Source organism: Heptranchias perlo, chromosome 22 (assembly GCF_035084215.1).
Source record: "Heptranchias perlo isolate sHepPer1 chromosome 22, sHepPer1.hap1, whole genome shotgun sequence".
Lineage (NCBI taxonomy): Eukaryota > Metazoa > Chordata > Chondrichthyes > Hexanchiformes > Hexanchidae > Heptranchias > Heptranchias perlo.
The window spans coordinates 38,614,590-38,627,184 of record NC_090346.1 but is presented as its reverse complement, the minus strand read 5'-3'; the positions used below and the strand labels follow the sequence as shown (position 1 = coordinate 38,627,184).

The following is a 12,595-nucleotide window of genomic DNA, read 5'->3' as shown; positions in this document are numbered from 1 at the left end:
TTTAAAACACTTGTTTCTTCCTGCAATGGTTTCTCTTGTTCTTTCCTACGCAATCTAGTTCTGTTTTCTCTCTATCTCTATCCCTCTTTCACTATTGCATGTGGCACAGTCATTCCAGTTGTGAAGTTATCAAAGGTACTGTACAAAATTTTGGTTGTTAAATTGGATTTGTTTTGGAGCAGGCCACATTTTCTAAAACAAGCTGATACGGAAAGGCAGAATCTTTTTCAGTTCTATTTATTCTATTTCAACATGCATTACCAATCTCTTATGTACCCAAGTGAGGAGTATTTTATTTAATAACTGCCAAGTTTTTATTGATATTCATATGAAGAATGTTCAAGTGGAAGGGCTTGATTGCAGCGCTGATGAATATTAAAATTTTGGTCGACATTTTACTTCTACAAAAATTTTCTGATTTGATTTGTAAATGAGCTGCTTTCTCTCAGTCTTCCTATGCTTTTTAATGTCTTTAGGAAAGCCATGTGATCCCATTCTCCCAGTAGGATGAATGGTAAATGGATTACTGGGTTGAATTAGTGAGTGAGTGAGTGAAGAATAAATAAAAAATACAAGTAGTAAATGCAGCTGCTGATATCGTTCTATTGCTGCAGTCACAGCATTTTGGGTTGATAAATAGAGACAGAGTTCAGTAGTAAAGTAGTAATAAATTTGTACAAATATTTTAGAAAGGACATTAAAGCCATAGAGGGTGTATAGTGTAGATTCACTAGGAATGTGCCAGGGCTGGGAAACTAGTTGTGAAGAGACTTTATGTTCCAGGGCTAGTTCCACTGGAGCAGGAAAGTCTGAAAAGAGATTTGAGGTTTTTAAAATTATTACGGGTTTTGAAAAACTGAATAGGGAGCGAATTTCTTGTGTTCAGGCAGCTTTCTGCAAGAATATGTCCTAGAACCAACAAGGGGGCAGGCCATATTAGATTTAATAATGAGTAATGAGCCAGATTTTAGTTAACAGCCTGACGGTGCGTGAACATTTATCTAATAGCGATCATATGATTGAGTTCAACGTTGTGTTTGAAAGTAGCTGATAAGGGTTTCTCCCTGAGATTCTAAATTTAGGTAAGGCTGACTTCAATGGAATGAGTCAGAGGGTCCACAGTAAAGTGGGTAAATCTGTTAATGGGTAAAATGACAGAAGATTAGTGGGAGGTGTTCAAAAAAGAATTTAATATGATACAGAACCAGTTTATACCCCGAGGGGGCAAGAGCTCTACTTGCCAAAAGAGGTAAGGGACAACATAAAACTAAAAGAAAAAGCATACAAAAATGCAAAAAATAGCGCAGGTCCCGGCAACTGGTAGAGATACAAAGAACAGCAAAGGGTGACAAAACAGATAGAAAGAGCTACAAAAAGGAGTAAGAAAAGAAACTTGCAAGGGATATCAAAATCAACACAAAAACATTTTCAATTATATTAGGAAAAAGAGGGTGGTCAAGAGCAACGCAGGCCACTTAAAAACTGATAAAGGCGATATTGTAAATGAAAATAAGGAAATGGCAGACATGTTAAATAATTACCTTGCATCAATATTTACAGTAGAGGAAGAAGATAGCATGCCGGACACCCCAAGGAAACTAATTTTGAATTGGGGACGAGACTCACCATAATTAATGTAAGCAAATTAACAGTAATGAAAATAATTGCACTAAAGAGTAACAAATTCCCAGGACCAGATGGTTTCCATCCCAGGGTTTTAAAGGAAGTAGGTGAGAACATTGCAGATGCTCTAACTATAATCTTCCAAAGTTCTCTCGATTCAGGAATCATTCCTTTAGATTGTAAAATTGCACGTCACTCCACTTTTTAAGAAAGGTGAGAGGGAGAAACCAGGAAATTATTGACCGGTTAGCCTAACATCTGTTGTCGGGAAATTACTAGAGTCTATAATTAAGGAAAGAGTGACTGAACACCTTGAAAATTTTCAGCTGATCCATGGATTTGTAAAGGGTAGGTCATGCCTGATGAACCTAATTGAATTTTTTGAAGAGGTGACTAAAGTAGCGGACAAGGGAATGTCTATGTATGTTGTTTATATAGACAGGTTAAGTGAGTGGGCAAGAAGGTGGCAGATGGAATATAATGTGAAGTTATTCACTTTGGTAGGAAGAATAGAAAAACAGGATATTTTTTAAGAAATGAGAAACTATTGAATGTTGGTGTTAAGAGGGATTTGGGTGTCCTTGTACACGAAACACAGAAAGTTAACATGCAGGTACAGCAAGCAATAAGGAAGGCAAATGGTATGTTGGCCTTTATTGCAAAGGGGTTGGAGTACAAGAGTAAGGAAGGCTTGCTGCAATTGTACAGGGCTTTGGTACGACCACATCTGGAGTACTGTGTACAGTTTCGGTCTTCTTACCTAAGGAAGGATACACTTGCCTTCGAGGCGGTGCAGCGAAGGTTCACTAAGTTGAGTCCTGGGATGAGACGGTTGTCCTGTGAGGAGCGATTGAGTAGAATGGGCCTATACTCTCTGGAGTTTAGAAGAATGAGAGGAGATCTCATTGAAACATATAAGATTCTGAGAGGGCTAGACAGGGTAGATGCTGAGAGGCTGTTTCCCCTGGCTGTAGAGTCTAGAACTAAGGGGCGTAGACTCAGGATAAGGGGTCGGCCATTTAGGACTGAGGTGAGAAATTTGTTCATTCATAGAAACATAGAAAATTTAGGGCACAGAAGGAGGCCATTCGGCCCATCATGTCTGTGCCGGTCGAAAAAGAGCAACCCAGCCTAATCCCACTTTCCAGCACTTGGTTCGTAGCCTTGTAGGTTTTGGCACTTCAAGTGCTTTTCCAAGTACTTTTTAAATGTGATGAGGGTTTTTGCCTCTACCACCCTTTTAGGTAGTGAGTTCCAGACCCCCACCACCCTCTGGGTGAAAATTTTTTTCCTCAGTTCCTCTCTAATCCTTCTACAAGTTACTTTAAATCTATGCCCCCTGAATATTGACCCCTCTGCTAAGGGAAATAGGTTCTTCCTGTCCACTCTATCTAGACCCCTCACAATTTTATACACCTCAATTAAATCACCCCTCAGCCTCCTCTGTTCCAAAGAAAACAACCCCAGCCTATCAAATCTTTCCTCATAGCTAAAATTCTTCAGTCCTGGCAACATCCTCGTAAATCTTTTCTGTACCCTCTCTCGCGCAATCACATCTTTTCTGTAATGTGGTGACCAGAACTGTACGTTCTATACATAGAATATAAGAGCAGGGAGGTTATGCTAGAACTGTATTCAAGCTGTGGCCTAACTAGTGTTTTATACAGTTCTAGCATAACCTCCCTGCTCTTATATTCTATGCGTCGACTAATAAAGGAAAGTATACCATATGCCTGCTTAACCACCTTATCCTCCTGTCCTGCTGCCTTTAGGGATCTGTGGATATGCACTCCAAGGTCCCTCTCTTCCTCTACACCTCTCAGTATCCTCCCATTTACTGTGTATTCCCTTGCCTTATTTGACCTCCCCAAATGCTCACACTTCTCCGGACTGAATTCCATTTGCCACTTTTCTGCTCACCTGACCAGTCCATTCATATCTTCTTGCAGTCGACAGCTTTCCTCCTCACTATTAACCACACGACCAATTTATGTATCACCTGCAAACTTTTTAATCATGCCCCCTGCATTTAAGTTAAATCATTAATATATATCACAAAAAGCAAGGGTCCTAGTACTGAGCCCTGCGGAACCCTAATGGAAACAACCTTCCAGTCACAAAAACACCCATCGACCATCACCCTTTGCTTCCTGCCATTGAGTCAATTTTGGGTCCAATTTGCCACTTTCCCATCGATCCCATGGGCTTTTACTTTTTTGACCAGTCTGCCATGTGGGACCTTGTCAAAAGCCTTGCTAAAATCCATGTGGACTACATCAAACGCACTACCCTCATCGACCCTTGTTACCTCCTCAAAAAATTCAATCAAGTTAGTCAGACGCAACCTTCCCTCTCCTCTTGCCCCTCCTTTAATTGCTGATCCCGTGCTCCGCTGAATGATTGAGTTGTGAATCTTTGGAATTCTGTACCCCAGAGAGCTGTGGATGCTTAGCCGTTGAGTATATTCAAGGCTGAGATCAATAGATTTTTGGACTCTAAGGGAATCAAGGGATATGGGGATCAGGCGGGAAAGTGGAGTTGAGATCGAAGATCAGCCTTGATCTTATTGAATGATGGAGCAGGCTCGAGGGGCCGTAGGGCCTACTCATACTCCTGCTCCTATTTCTTATGTTCTTATATGGACTTCCAGAAAGCATTTGATAAAGCCCCTCATAACAGACTGTTAGGTAAAGTTGAAGCTCATGGAATTGAGGACAAATTATTGACCTGATTAGGAAATTGGCTGAGCGGCAGGAGACAGAGTGTAGGGATAATGGGCAGGTACTCAAATTGGCAGGATGTGACGAGTGATGTCCCACAGGGATCTGTGTAGGGGCCTCAACTATTCACTGTATTTATTAACACCTTAGATGAGGGGATAGAGAGCCACGTATCCAAGTTTGCCGCTGAAACAAAGATAGGCAGCATTGTAAGCAGTGTAGATGGAAGCATAAAATTACAGAGAGATATTAATAGATTAAGTGAATGGGCAAAACTGACAAATGGATTTCAAGGTAGGCAAGTGTGAGGTCATCCACTTTGGACCTATACAGGATAGATTGGAGTACTTTCTAAATGGTGAAAAGCTCGAAACTTTGGAGGTCCAAAGAGATTTAGGGGTCCATGTACATCGATAATTAAAATGTCATGGACAGGTACAGAAAATAATCAGAAAGGCTAATAGAATGCTGACCTTTACATCTAGAGGATTAGAATACAAGGTGGTAGAAATGGATTAATAAAAGAAAGCCAGCACGGATATGTTCATGGCAAATTGTGTTTAACTAACTTGATTGAGTTTTTTGATGAGGTAACAGAGAGGGTTAATGGACTTTCATAAGATGTTTGATAAAGTACCACATAATAGGCTTGTCAGCAAAATTGAAGCCCATGGAATAAAGGGAGCAATGGCAGCATGAATACGAAATTGGCTAGGTGACAGGAAACAGAGAGTAGTGGTGAACGGTTGTTTTTTGGACTGGAGGGAGGTATACAGTGGTGTTTTCCAGGAGTCGGTACTACCTTTTTTGATATATATTAATGATTTGGACTTGGGTGTATAGGGCACAATTTCAAAATTTGGAAATGACACAAAACTTGGAAGTGCAGTAATCAGTGAGGAGGACATTAATAGACTTCAAGAGGACATAGGCTGTGGAATGAGTGGACACGTGGCAGATGAAAGTTAACGCAGAGAAGTGCGAAGTGATACATTTTGGCAGGAAGAATGAGGAGAGCAATATAAACTAAATGGTACAATTCTAAAGGGGGTGCAGGAACAGAGAGACCTGGGGGTATACATGCACAAACCTTTGAAGGTGGCAGGACAGGTTGAGAAAGTAGTTAAAAAAGCATATATATATAAGCCTTTATAAATAGAGGCATACAAATGTAAGGAAGTTATGTTGAACCTTTATCAAACACTGGTTCGGCCAAAACTGGAGTATTATGTCCAATCCTGGGCACGGCACCTTAGGAAGGATGTGAAGGTTTTAGAGAGGGTGCAGAAAATATTTACTAGAATGGTTCCAGCAATGAGGTACTTCAGTTACGTGGATAGACTGGAGAAACTGGGGTTGTTCTCCTCAGAGCAGAGAAGGTTGAAAGGAGATTTGATAGAAGTGTTCAAAATCATGAAGGGTTTAGATAGAGTAAATAAAGAGAAACTGTTCCCATTGGCGGAAGAGTCGAGAACCAGGGGGCACAGATTTAAGGTAATTAGCAAAAGAACCAAAGGCGACGAGGAAAAACTTTTTTATGTGGCAAGTAGTTACTGAAAGGGTGGTGGAAGCAGATTCAATTGTGGTTTTCAAAAAGGTATTGGATAAATACTTGAAGGGAAAAAATTTGCAGGGCTACGGGGAAAGAGCGGGGGAATGGAACTAACAAAGAGCTGGCATGGGCCTAATGGCCTCCTTCTGTGCTGATTATGCTACAGCTATACAAAGACCTGGTTAGGTCACACCTGGAGTACTGTGTTCAGTTCTGGACACCGCACCTTAGGAAGGATATATTGGCATTGGAGGGAGTACAGCGTAGATTTACTAGAATGATACCTGGACTCCAAGGGTTAAATTACAAGGAGAGATTACACAAACTAGGGTTGTATTCCCTGGAATTTAGAAGATCAAGGGGTAATTTGATTGAAGTTTTCAAGATATTAAGGGGAACTGATAGGGTAGATAGAGAGAAACTATTTCCGCTGGTTGGGGAGTCTCGGACGAGGGGACACAACTTAAAAATTAGAGCCAGGACCTTCAGGAATAAAGCTAGGAAACACTTCTACACGCAAAGGTTGGTGGAAGTTTGGAACTCTCTTCCGCAAACAGCAGTTGATACTAGCTCAATTGTTCATTTTAAATCTGAAACTGACATTTTTATTAACCAAAGGTATTACGGGATATGGGGCTAAGGCGGATATTTGGAGTTAGGTCACAGATCAGCCATGATCTCATTGAATGGTGGAACAGGCTCGAGGGGCTAAATGATCTACTCTTGTTCCTATGTTCCTAGGAATATTTTCTTTGGAGACTCCGCAATGAGGAGAGAGGTTAGGAGAAATTTATTTACTAAGGGTTGTTGGAGTGTGAGCTGCTTTACCACAAGGAGTGGTTCAGGCACAAACCGTTGCATCTTTTAAGGGAAAATTGGATAAGTATTTGATGTAGAGGAGGGGAGAGCAGTGGAATTAATCTTGGATTCCTCTAGCAAAGAGCTGGCACAGACAAGATAACCCGAATAGCTTCCTTCTATGGGTCCAACTCTATGCAAGTTCAGTCTGACTAGTGCAAGATGAAAAGTAAAAATGGGGAGAGCATATCATCTGTTGCATGAAATGCTAATTGGTATTTGCTAATTGATGAACACTCTTACTTTGAGTTTAAAAAATATGCAGTGGGAAATAGTGAAATACACAATTTATTGTACACACAAGGAGGACTTTTATAATTCTCTGGCACTGCTGTACAGTTTGGTTATTTGTTGTTGCAAATAAACCTCCTAATTCTACAATAGCAGTCACATGAAGCCATGCACCTTATAGTCTTGAGTCAATCTGCACTTAATTAACTGTCACACAACCTGTATTACTCTCTGCCTTGTTTCATGGAGGTAAGAAAAGGTGAAAATAAATTATTCAGTGTTTACTGTATAGAATTATAAATGGCTAGCAATGAGTTTAAGGCTGTAATTCAGACTCTGGGTTCTGTTGAGCTTCTGTCTTGAAGGTTTATTCTATTGACACCATTCATGAGTTATGAGGTTCTTTGGTAAAATAAAGTAACTGCTGCATTGCATTCATCTGCCATCCATTTCTTTGTGGGTACTGATAAAGGATGTGTGTGGTTTTAGGACTATTTGTATGCAGTATACTTAGGCACTGTGTAAAGATAGGTCCTGCAAACTGTCCAGTGCTAGCACTGCCGGTTCTTGTCACAAAAGTCTTGCACAACTGACTGCAAACTAGAGATAAACCTGCCAGGATCTGCTAGGGTCAGCGGCTGAGAAGATTTTTTTTTTTAAAACTGAAATCTCCTAGCAAATCTGCCAAATTCACCTTAAGTCCACATGCAAGGAACCTTTTCTACTAACTCGTCCTGTTATTATATGTTTTTTCTGTCTAGTTGTAAATTTAAGGAGGGGAAAGCAAAAGCTGGCACACAAAGGGAGAAGAGAGCATGCGAGCAGAACCTGACATTCAGTGGGAGAGATCTATTTACTTTAACCACTGAAAAGAGTGGGACTTGGAGTATGAGGTTGCACTGGATCCAGTTGAGGGCCACGACAGAGACACCTTGCAGGTTGCATTTGGCCAGTGGGTGTTATAATGAGAGAGGCCTCAGTTCTTCTCCATTGTGTAACAGGACCAAGTTCATGTTTTTTTATATTGTTGGAGTTGAGGATGTGTGAACTTGGTTAGACTGGCTGGATATATGTAATTCTTTGAGAACAATGCTAGATCCATATCATTGTACCAAGAATAAAAGTAAGATGCAGCAAATCTCTTGCTGCAAATCATAATCTCGGTTATAAAGACAGCTATTATAGTGCTGAATTATATTTAGCTTGGGTAGTACAGCAATTTTAAGATTTAATGATAAAATCAATGACATTATTGTCTGTCTTCTCCCATCTTGAAATGAAAGCACCCTCTCTTCTACCCTCCATCAGCTCTCTGCCCTTAAAATTGCCTCCAAATTACATTATGTTGGTGAAAAGGGTTATATTGTTTTAAATATTTCAGGAGGAGGAATTTAAATGGCTATTGCGGGAAGAAGTTCACGCTGTCCTCAAACAGCTGAAGGATATTCTTAAGGTAATTTACATCTCCATTTGGATCAATGCATAGAAGACTCTGAATTTTAGTGTCGTTGACCTATATCGCACAGTCACTCTCAAACTAAGTATTCAAATAAATAGCGATTTTCTACTTAAAATTGCTGTCCCTAACAAAACAGGCACGATGGGCCAAATGGCCTCTTGTACGGTATCAATCTGTCAACACATAATTTCAATTATTTCACCTTTGTGTAAGACAGGAGCTTTTGTTTCTCCACTTGGTCTGTGTTCAAAATGTTTTTTTTTGTTGCGGTATCCACTGTTCTTATAGTTAAGGGTGAAAGAGCAGAGATTCATCACTGTATGTATGCAAATTGTATACTTAGCAATGCCATTATCCACTCCAAAAATATAATGGGTTAAAATGTAGATTAAAATGTTCTTGTTTTGGAGATGCCCTTTATTTTTCAAATTTAATAAATAAAGCCACTCGGGGATCTAACCATAATAGTACTGTGGAAGAGTTCAAATACTGCTTATAATTCATACCTCATGTAGAGTTCCCTTTACAATGACATTGCTAAGTATCAACATAACCATAGATGCATTTGGTCGTTCAATATTTCATGCTTATTTTAACTTTTCTGCTGTTTTTCTGTCACACTTTGGCCCATTAACAATTTTGGATTATTTGTAATTTAGCAGCTGGAATTTTTTTCCACTCTGGTTAATGGAAGATTCTATCTGATGTGTTTATTTTTTGAGTGAAACATATAAACATAGAAAATAGGTGCAAGAGTAGGCTATTCGGCCCTTTGGGCCTGCTCCGCCATTCGAAATGATCATGGCCGATTGTCTAACTCAGTAAAAACAAACATCGCCAGAAATTCTGGCACCAGTGGGATTCAAACCCACGCCCCCAAAGAGACTGGAGCCTTAATCCAGTGCCTTAGACCACTCAGCCATGCTGCCACCAAGAGATGGAGATGAACATAAGAACATAAGAAATAGGAGCAGGAGTAGGCCAATCGACCCTTCGAGCCTGCTCCGCCATTTAATAAGATCATGGCTGATCTGATCCTAACCTCAAATCTAAACTTTCCTGCCCGCTCCCCGTAATCCCTAATTCCCTTCACTTCTAGGAAACTGTCTATTTCTGCTTTGAATTTATTCAATGATGTAGCTTCCACAGCTTCCTGGGGCAGCAAATTCCACAGACCTACTACCCTCTGAGTGAAGAAGTTTCCCCTCATCTCATTTTTGAAGGAGCAGCCCCTTATTCTAAGATTATGCCCCCTAGTTCTAGTTTCACCCAACCTTGGGAACATCCTCATCGCATCCACCCGATCAAGCCCCTTCACAATCTTATATGTTTCAATAAGATCGCCTCTCATTCTTCTGAACTCCAATGAGTAGAGTCCCAATCTACTCGACCTCTCCTCATATGTCCGCCCCCTCATCCCCGGGATTAACCGAGTGAACCTTCTTTGTACTGCCTCGAGAGCAAGTATGTCTTTTCTTAAGTATGGAGACCAAAACTGTATGCAGTATTCCAGGTGCGGTCTCACCAATACCTTATATAACTGCAGCAATACCTCCCTGTTTTTATATTCTATCTCCCTAGTGATAACCGCCAACATTCCGTTGGCCTTCTTGATCACCTGCTGCACCTGCATACTAACTTTTTGATTTTCTTGCACTAGGACCCCCAGATCCCTTTGTACTGCAGTACTTTCCAGTCTCTTGCCATCAAGATAATAACTTGCTCTCTGGTTTTTCCTGCCAAAGTGCATAACCTCACATTTTCCAATATTGTATTTCATCTGCCAAATCTCCGCCCACTCACCCAGCCTGTCTATATCCCCCTGCAGGTTTTTTATGTCCTCCTCACTCTCTGCTTTCCCTCCCATCTTTGTATCATCTGCAAACTTTGATATGTTACACTCGGTCCCCCCCTCCAAATCGTTAATATAGATTGTAAAGAGTTGGGGACCCAGCACCGACCCCTGCGGAACACCACTGGCCACTGGTTGCCAGTCCGAGAATGAACCATTTATCCCAACTCTCTGCTTCCTGTTAGATAACCAATCCTCCACCCATGCCAGAATATTACCCCCAATCCAGTGATTCTTTATCTTGAGCAATAATCTTTTATGTGGCACCTTGTCAAATGCCTTCTGGAAGTCTAAATACAGTACGTCCACTGGTTCCCCTTTATCCACCCTGTACGTTATGTCCTCAAAGAACTCAAGCAAATTTGTCAGACATGACTTCCCCTTCGTAAAGCCATGCTGACTTTGTCCTATTAAATTATGTTTGTCCAAATGTTCTGCTACTGTCTCCTTAATAATAGACTCCAAAATTTTACCCACCACAGATGTTAGGCTAACTGGTCTATAATTTCCAGCCTTCTGTCTACTACCCTTTTTAAGTAAGGGTGTTACATTAGCAGTTTTCCAATCTGCCGGGACCTTTGCCGAGTCCAGAGAATTTTGGAAAATTATTACCAAAGCATCCACATGAAGAGATGGTTGTTAAAATCATCATGGTGATACTGAAGAGTTAAATCAAAGTAGAATTAATAATCGGTATAAAATAACACCCCCTGCTAAGTTATATCAACAGATGTCATACAAAGCAATCCAGCACTTCCTTTCTGTTAGTGTATTGACAAATTAAGTCCATTGCAGTACTGCAGAACTATTGCACGTTCATGTTTATTCGAACATCACCAGTACTTTTGAAATGAATAATAGTTAAGGATCACTAAAGTCAGTCTTTATTGCCAGTTTGAAAACCCAAGTCTTTTTGACTGTTTATAGGCCCTATTTTAAGGTGAAAAATTGGACCCGAAAGGCAAATTTGGGAAAAATAAGCCAAAACCAGTTTTCATTTGGAACATCTTAAAATCATTTTTTTTTTAAAAAGGCAAGGAGCTTAAAAAAAAGCACAGTTAAGCTAAATGACAATCCAGTTATTTATATAATTCATAGACACCACTTTTATGGGCCTCAAAGGCAGTTAGTTCTTGCAAGCCTTTACACAATATACCAACCAGATTAAAATACATTTTTGACTGTATTGGAACTCGCATTTATTTTAACTAAGTAACAGTCCTGCTATAAGATGATTCCTGGGCTCTCCAGATTTGTTATGCAGTCTAGTGGCATTATTGTTGTCAGCCAGGCACTGTAACTCCTCACATTTGTGCAGAAATGCATTTCTGTAGCTGAAGTATATATCAGAAACATGCCCTGTCTGATCAGAGCCATGACCTCATTAATTCATCACTGAAACAGTCTAAGAGAGCAGTCAGAACTCACTTCAGTTCTCTTGAGTTTTGTGCTGAAGATCAGGTCCCAAAATGTGTGTCACGTTAGTGATCTAGTCATGCACATTGAACGATATACATCAGCACATCACGTACTTTGCACAATGTGCACAATACCATCAATTATGTGATGTACGCACATCTCGGTACCTGATTTTCAGCGTAAAAATCAGGGAGAACTCTGGCATTTTAATCCCATAATCGAGAGAGAATCAGTTTTCCCAATTCCTCAAACCACAAAATCTGGGAATTTATGGGTGGAAATCAGTAAAAACGGAATTTAATGATTACTATAAACAGAAAAAGCTTCTGTGGGCAATCCGTGGATAAATCTTGTGAACAAATTATGTAAATGTAATGCTGTTGCTCAACAAAGCACTTGGTTTGCTTTTTTTCTTTCTCACCAACAATGGACTCTTCTTGTACAGGAGGCCTCCCGACGTTTTACTCTGCCAGCTTCTGGACCTGAATGTCAAACCCGACAGGAGAACTTCAAACTGGGAAGCTCAACGTAAGCAGTTGACTTGAGTTTGTGCTGTGCTTAATATGATTTTCATTGGTAACCCTGCATTGAAGATAGTAGATTTCCTTTATCTACCAACACACATCCCCAAAGTGCTCAATTGAGGAAGAATCAAGTTGATGAAAAAGATAATTTCTAATAATTTTATTTCTTCAAAATAAAATCACAATTGGGAGGGCTGCTTTGGAAGATTTTTCAGGTTTGGATGTTTTGTAAACCTTTCAGCATCTTGTAAAACTGTTTATTTCTGAATATGACCCAGATATCTGAAAATTAAATGTTCTTTCTCTAATCAAGTTTAGAAAGCATTCAGTGTTTACAATACTGCTAACTGGTGTCAT

General features: G+C 40.1%; 1 protein-coding gene and 1 non-coding gene across 2 annotated transcripts in view; one reads left to right on the top strand and one right to left on the bottom strand.

Moving 5' to 3' along the window:
• rogdi (rogdi atypical leucine zipper) overlaps window positions 1-12,595 on the top strand; it is a 32,240-nt gene that overhangs the window by 1,215 nt on the left and 18,430 nt on the right. Inside the window, exons 2-3 of the mRNA XM_068003329.1 lie at window positions 8,366-8,437; window positions 12,160-12,242. Coding sequence (XP_067859430.1) covers window positions 8,366-8,437; window positions 12,160-12,242 — 155 coding nt within the window. The remainder of the gene's footprint in view (window positions 1-8,365; window positions 8,438-12,159; window positions 12,243-12,595) is intronic.
• trnal-aag (transfer RNA leucine (anticodon AAG)) lies at window positions 9,291-9,372 on the bottom strand. Its single transcript has one exon. It is a non-coding gene; the product is annotated as a tRNA-Leu (tRNA).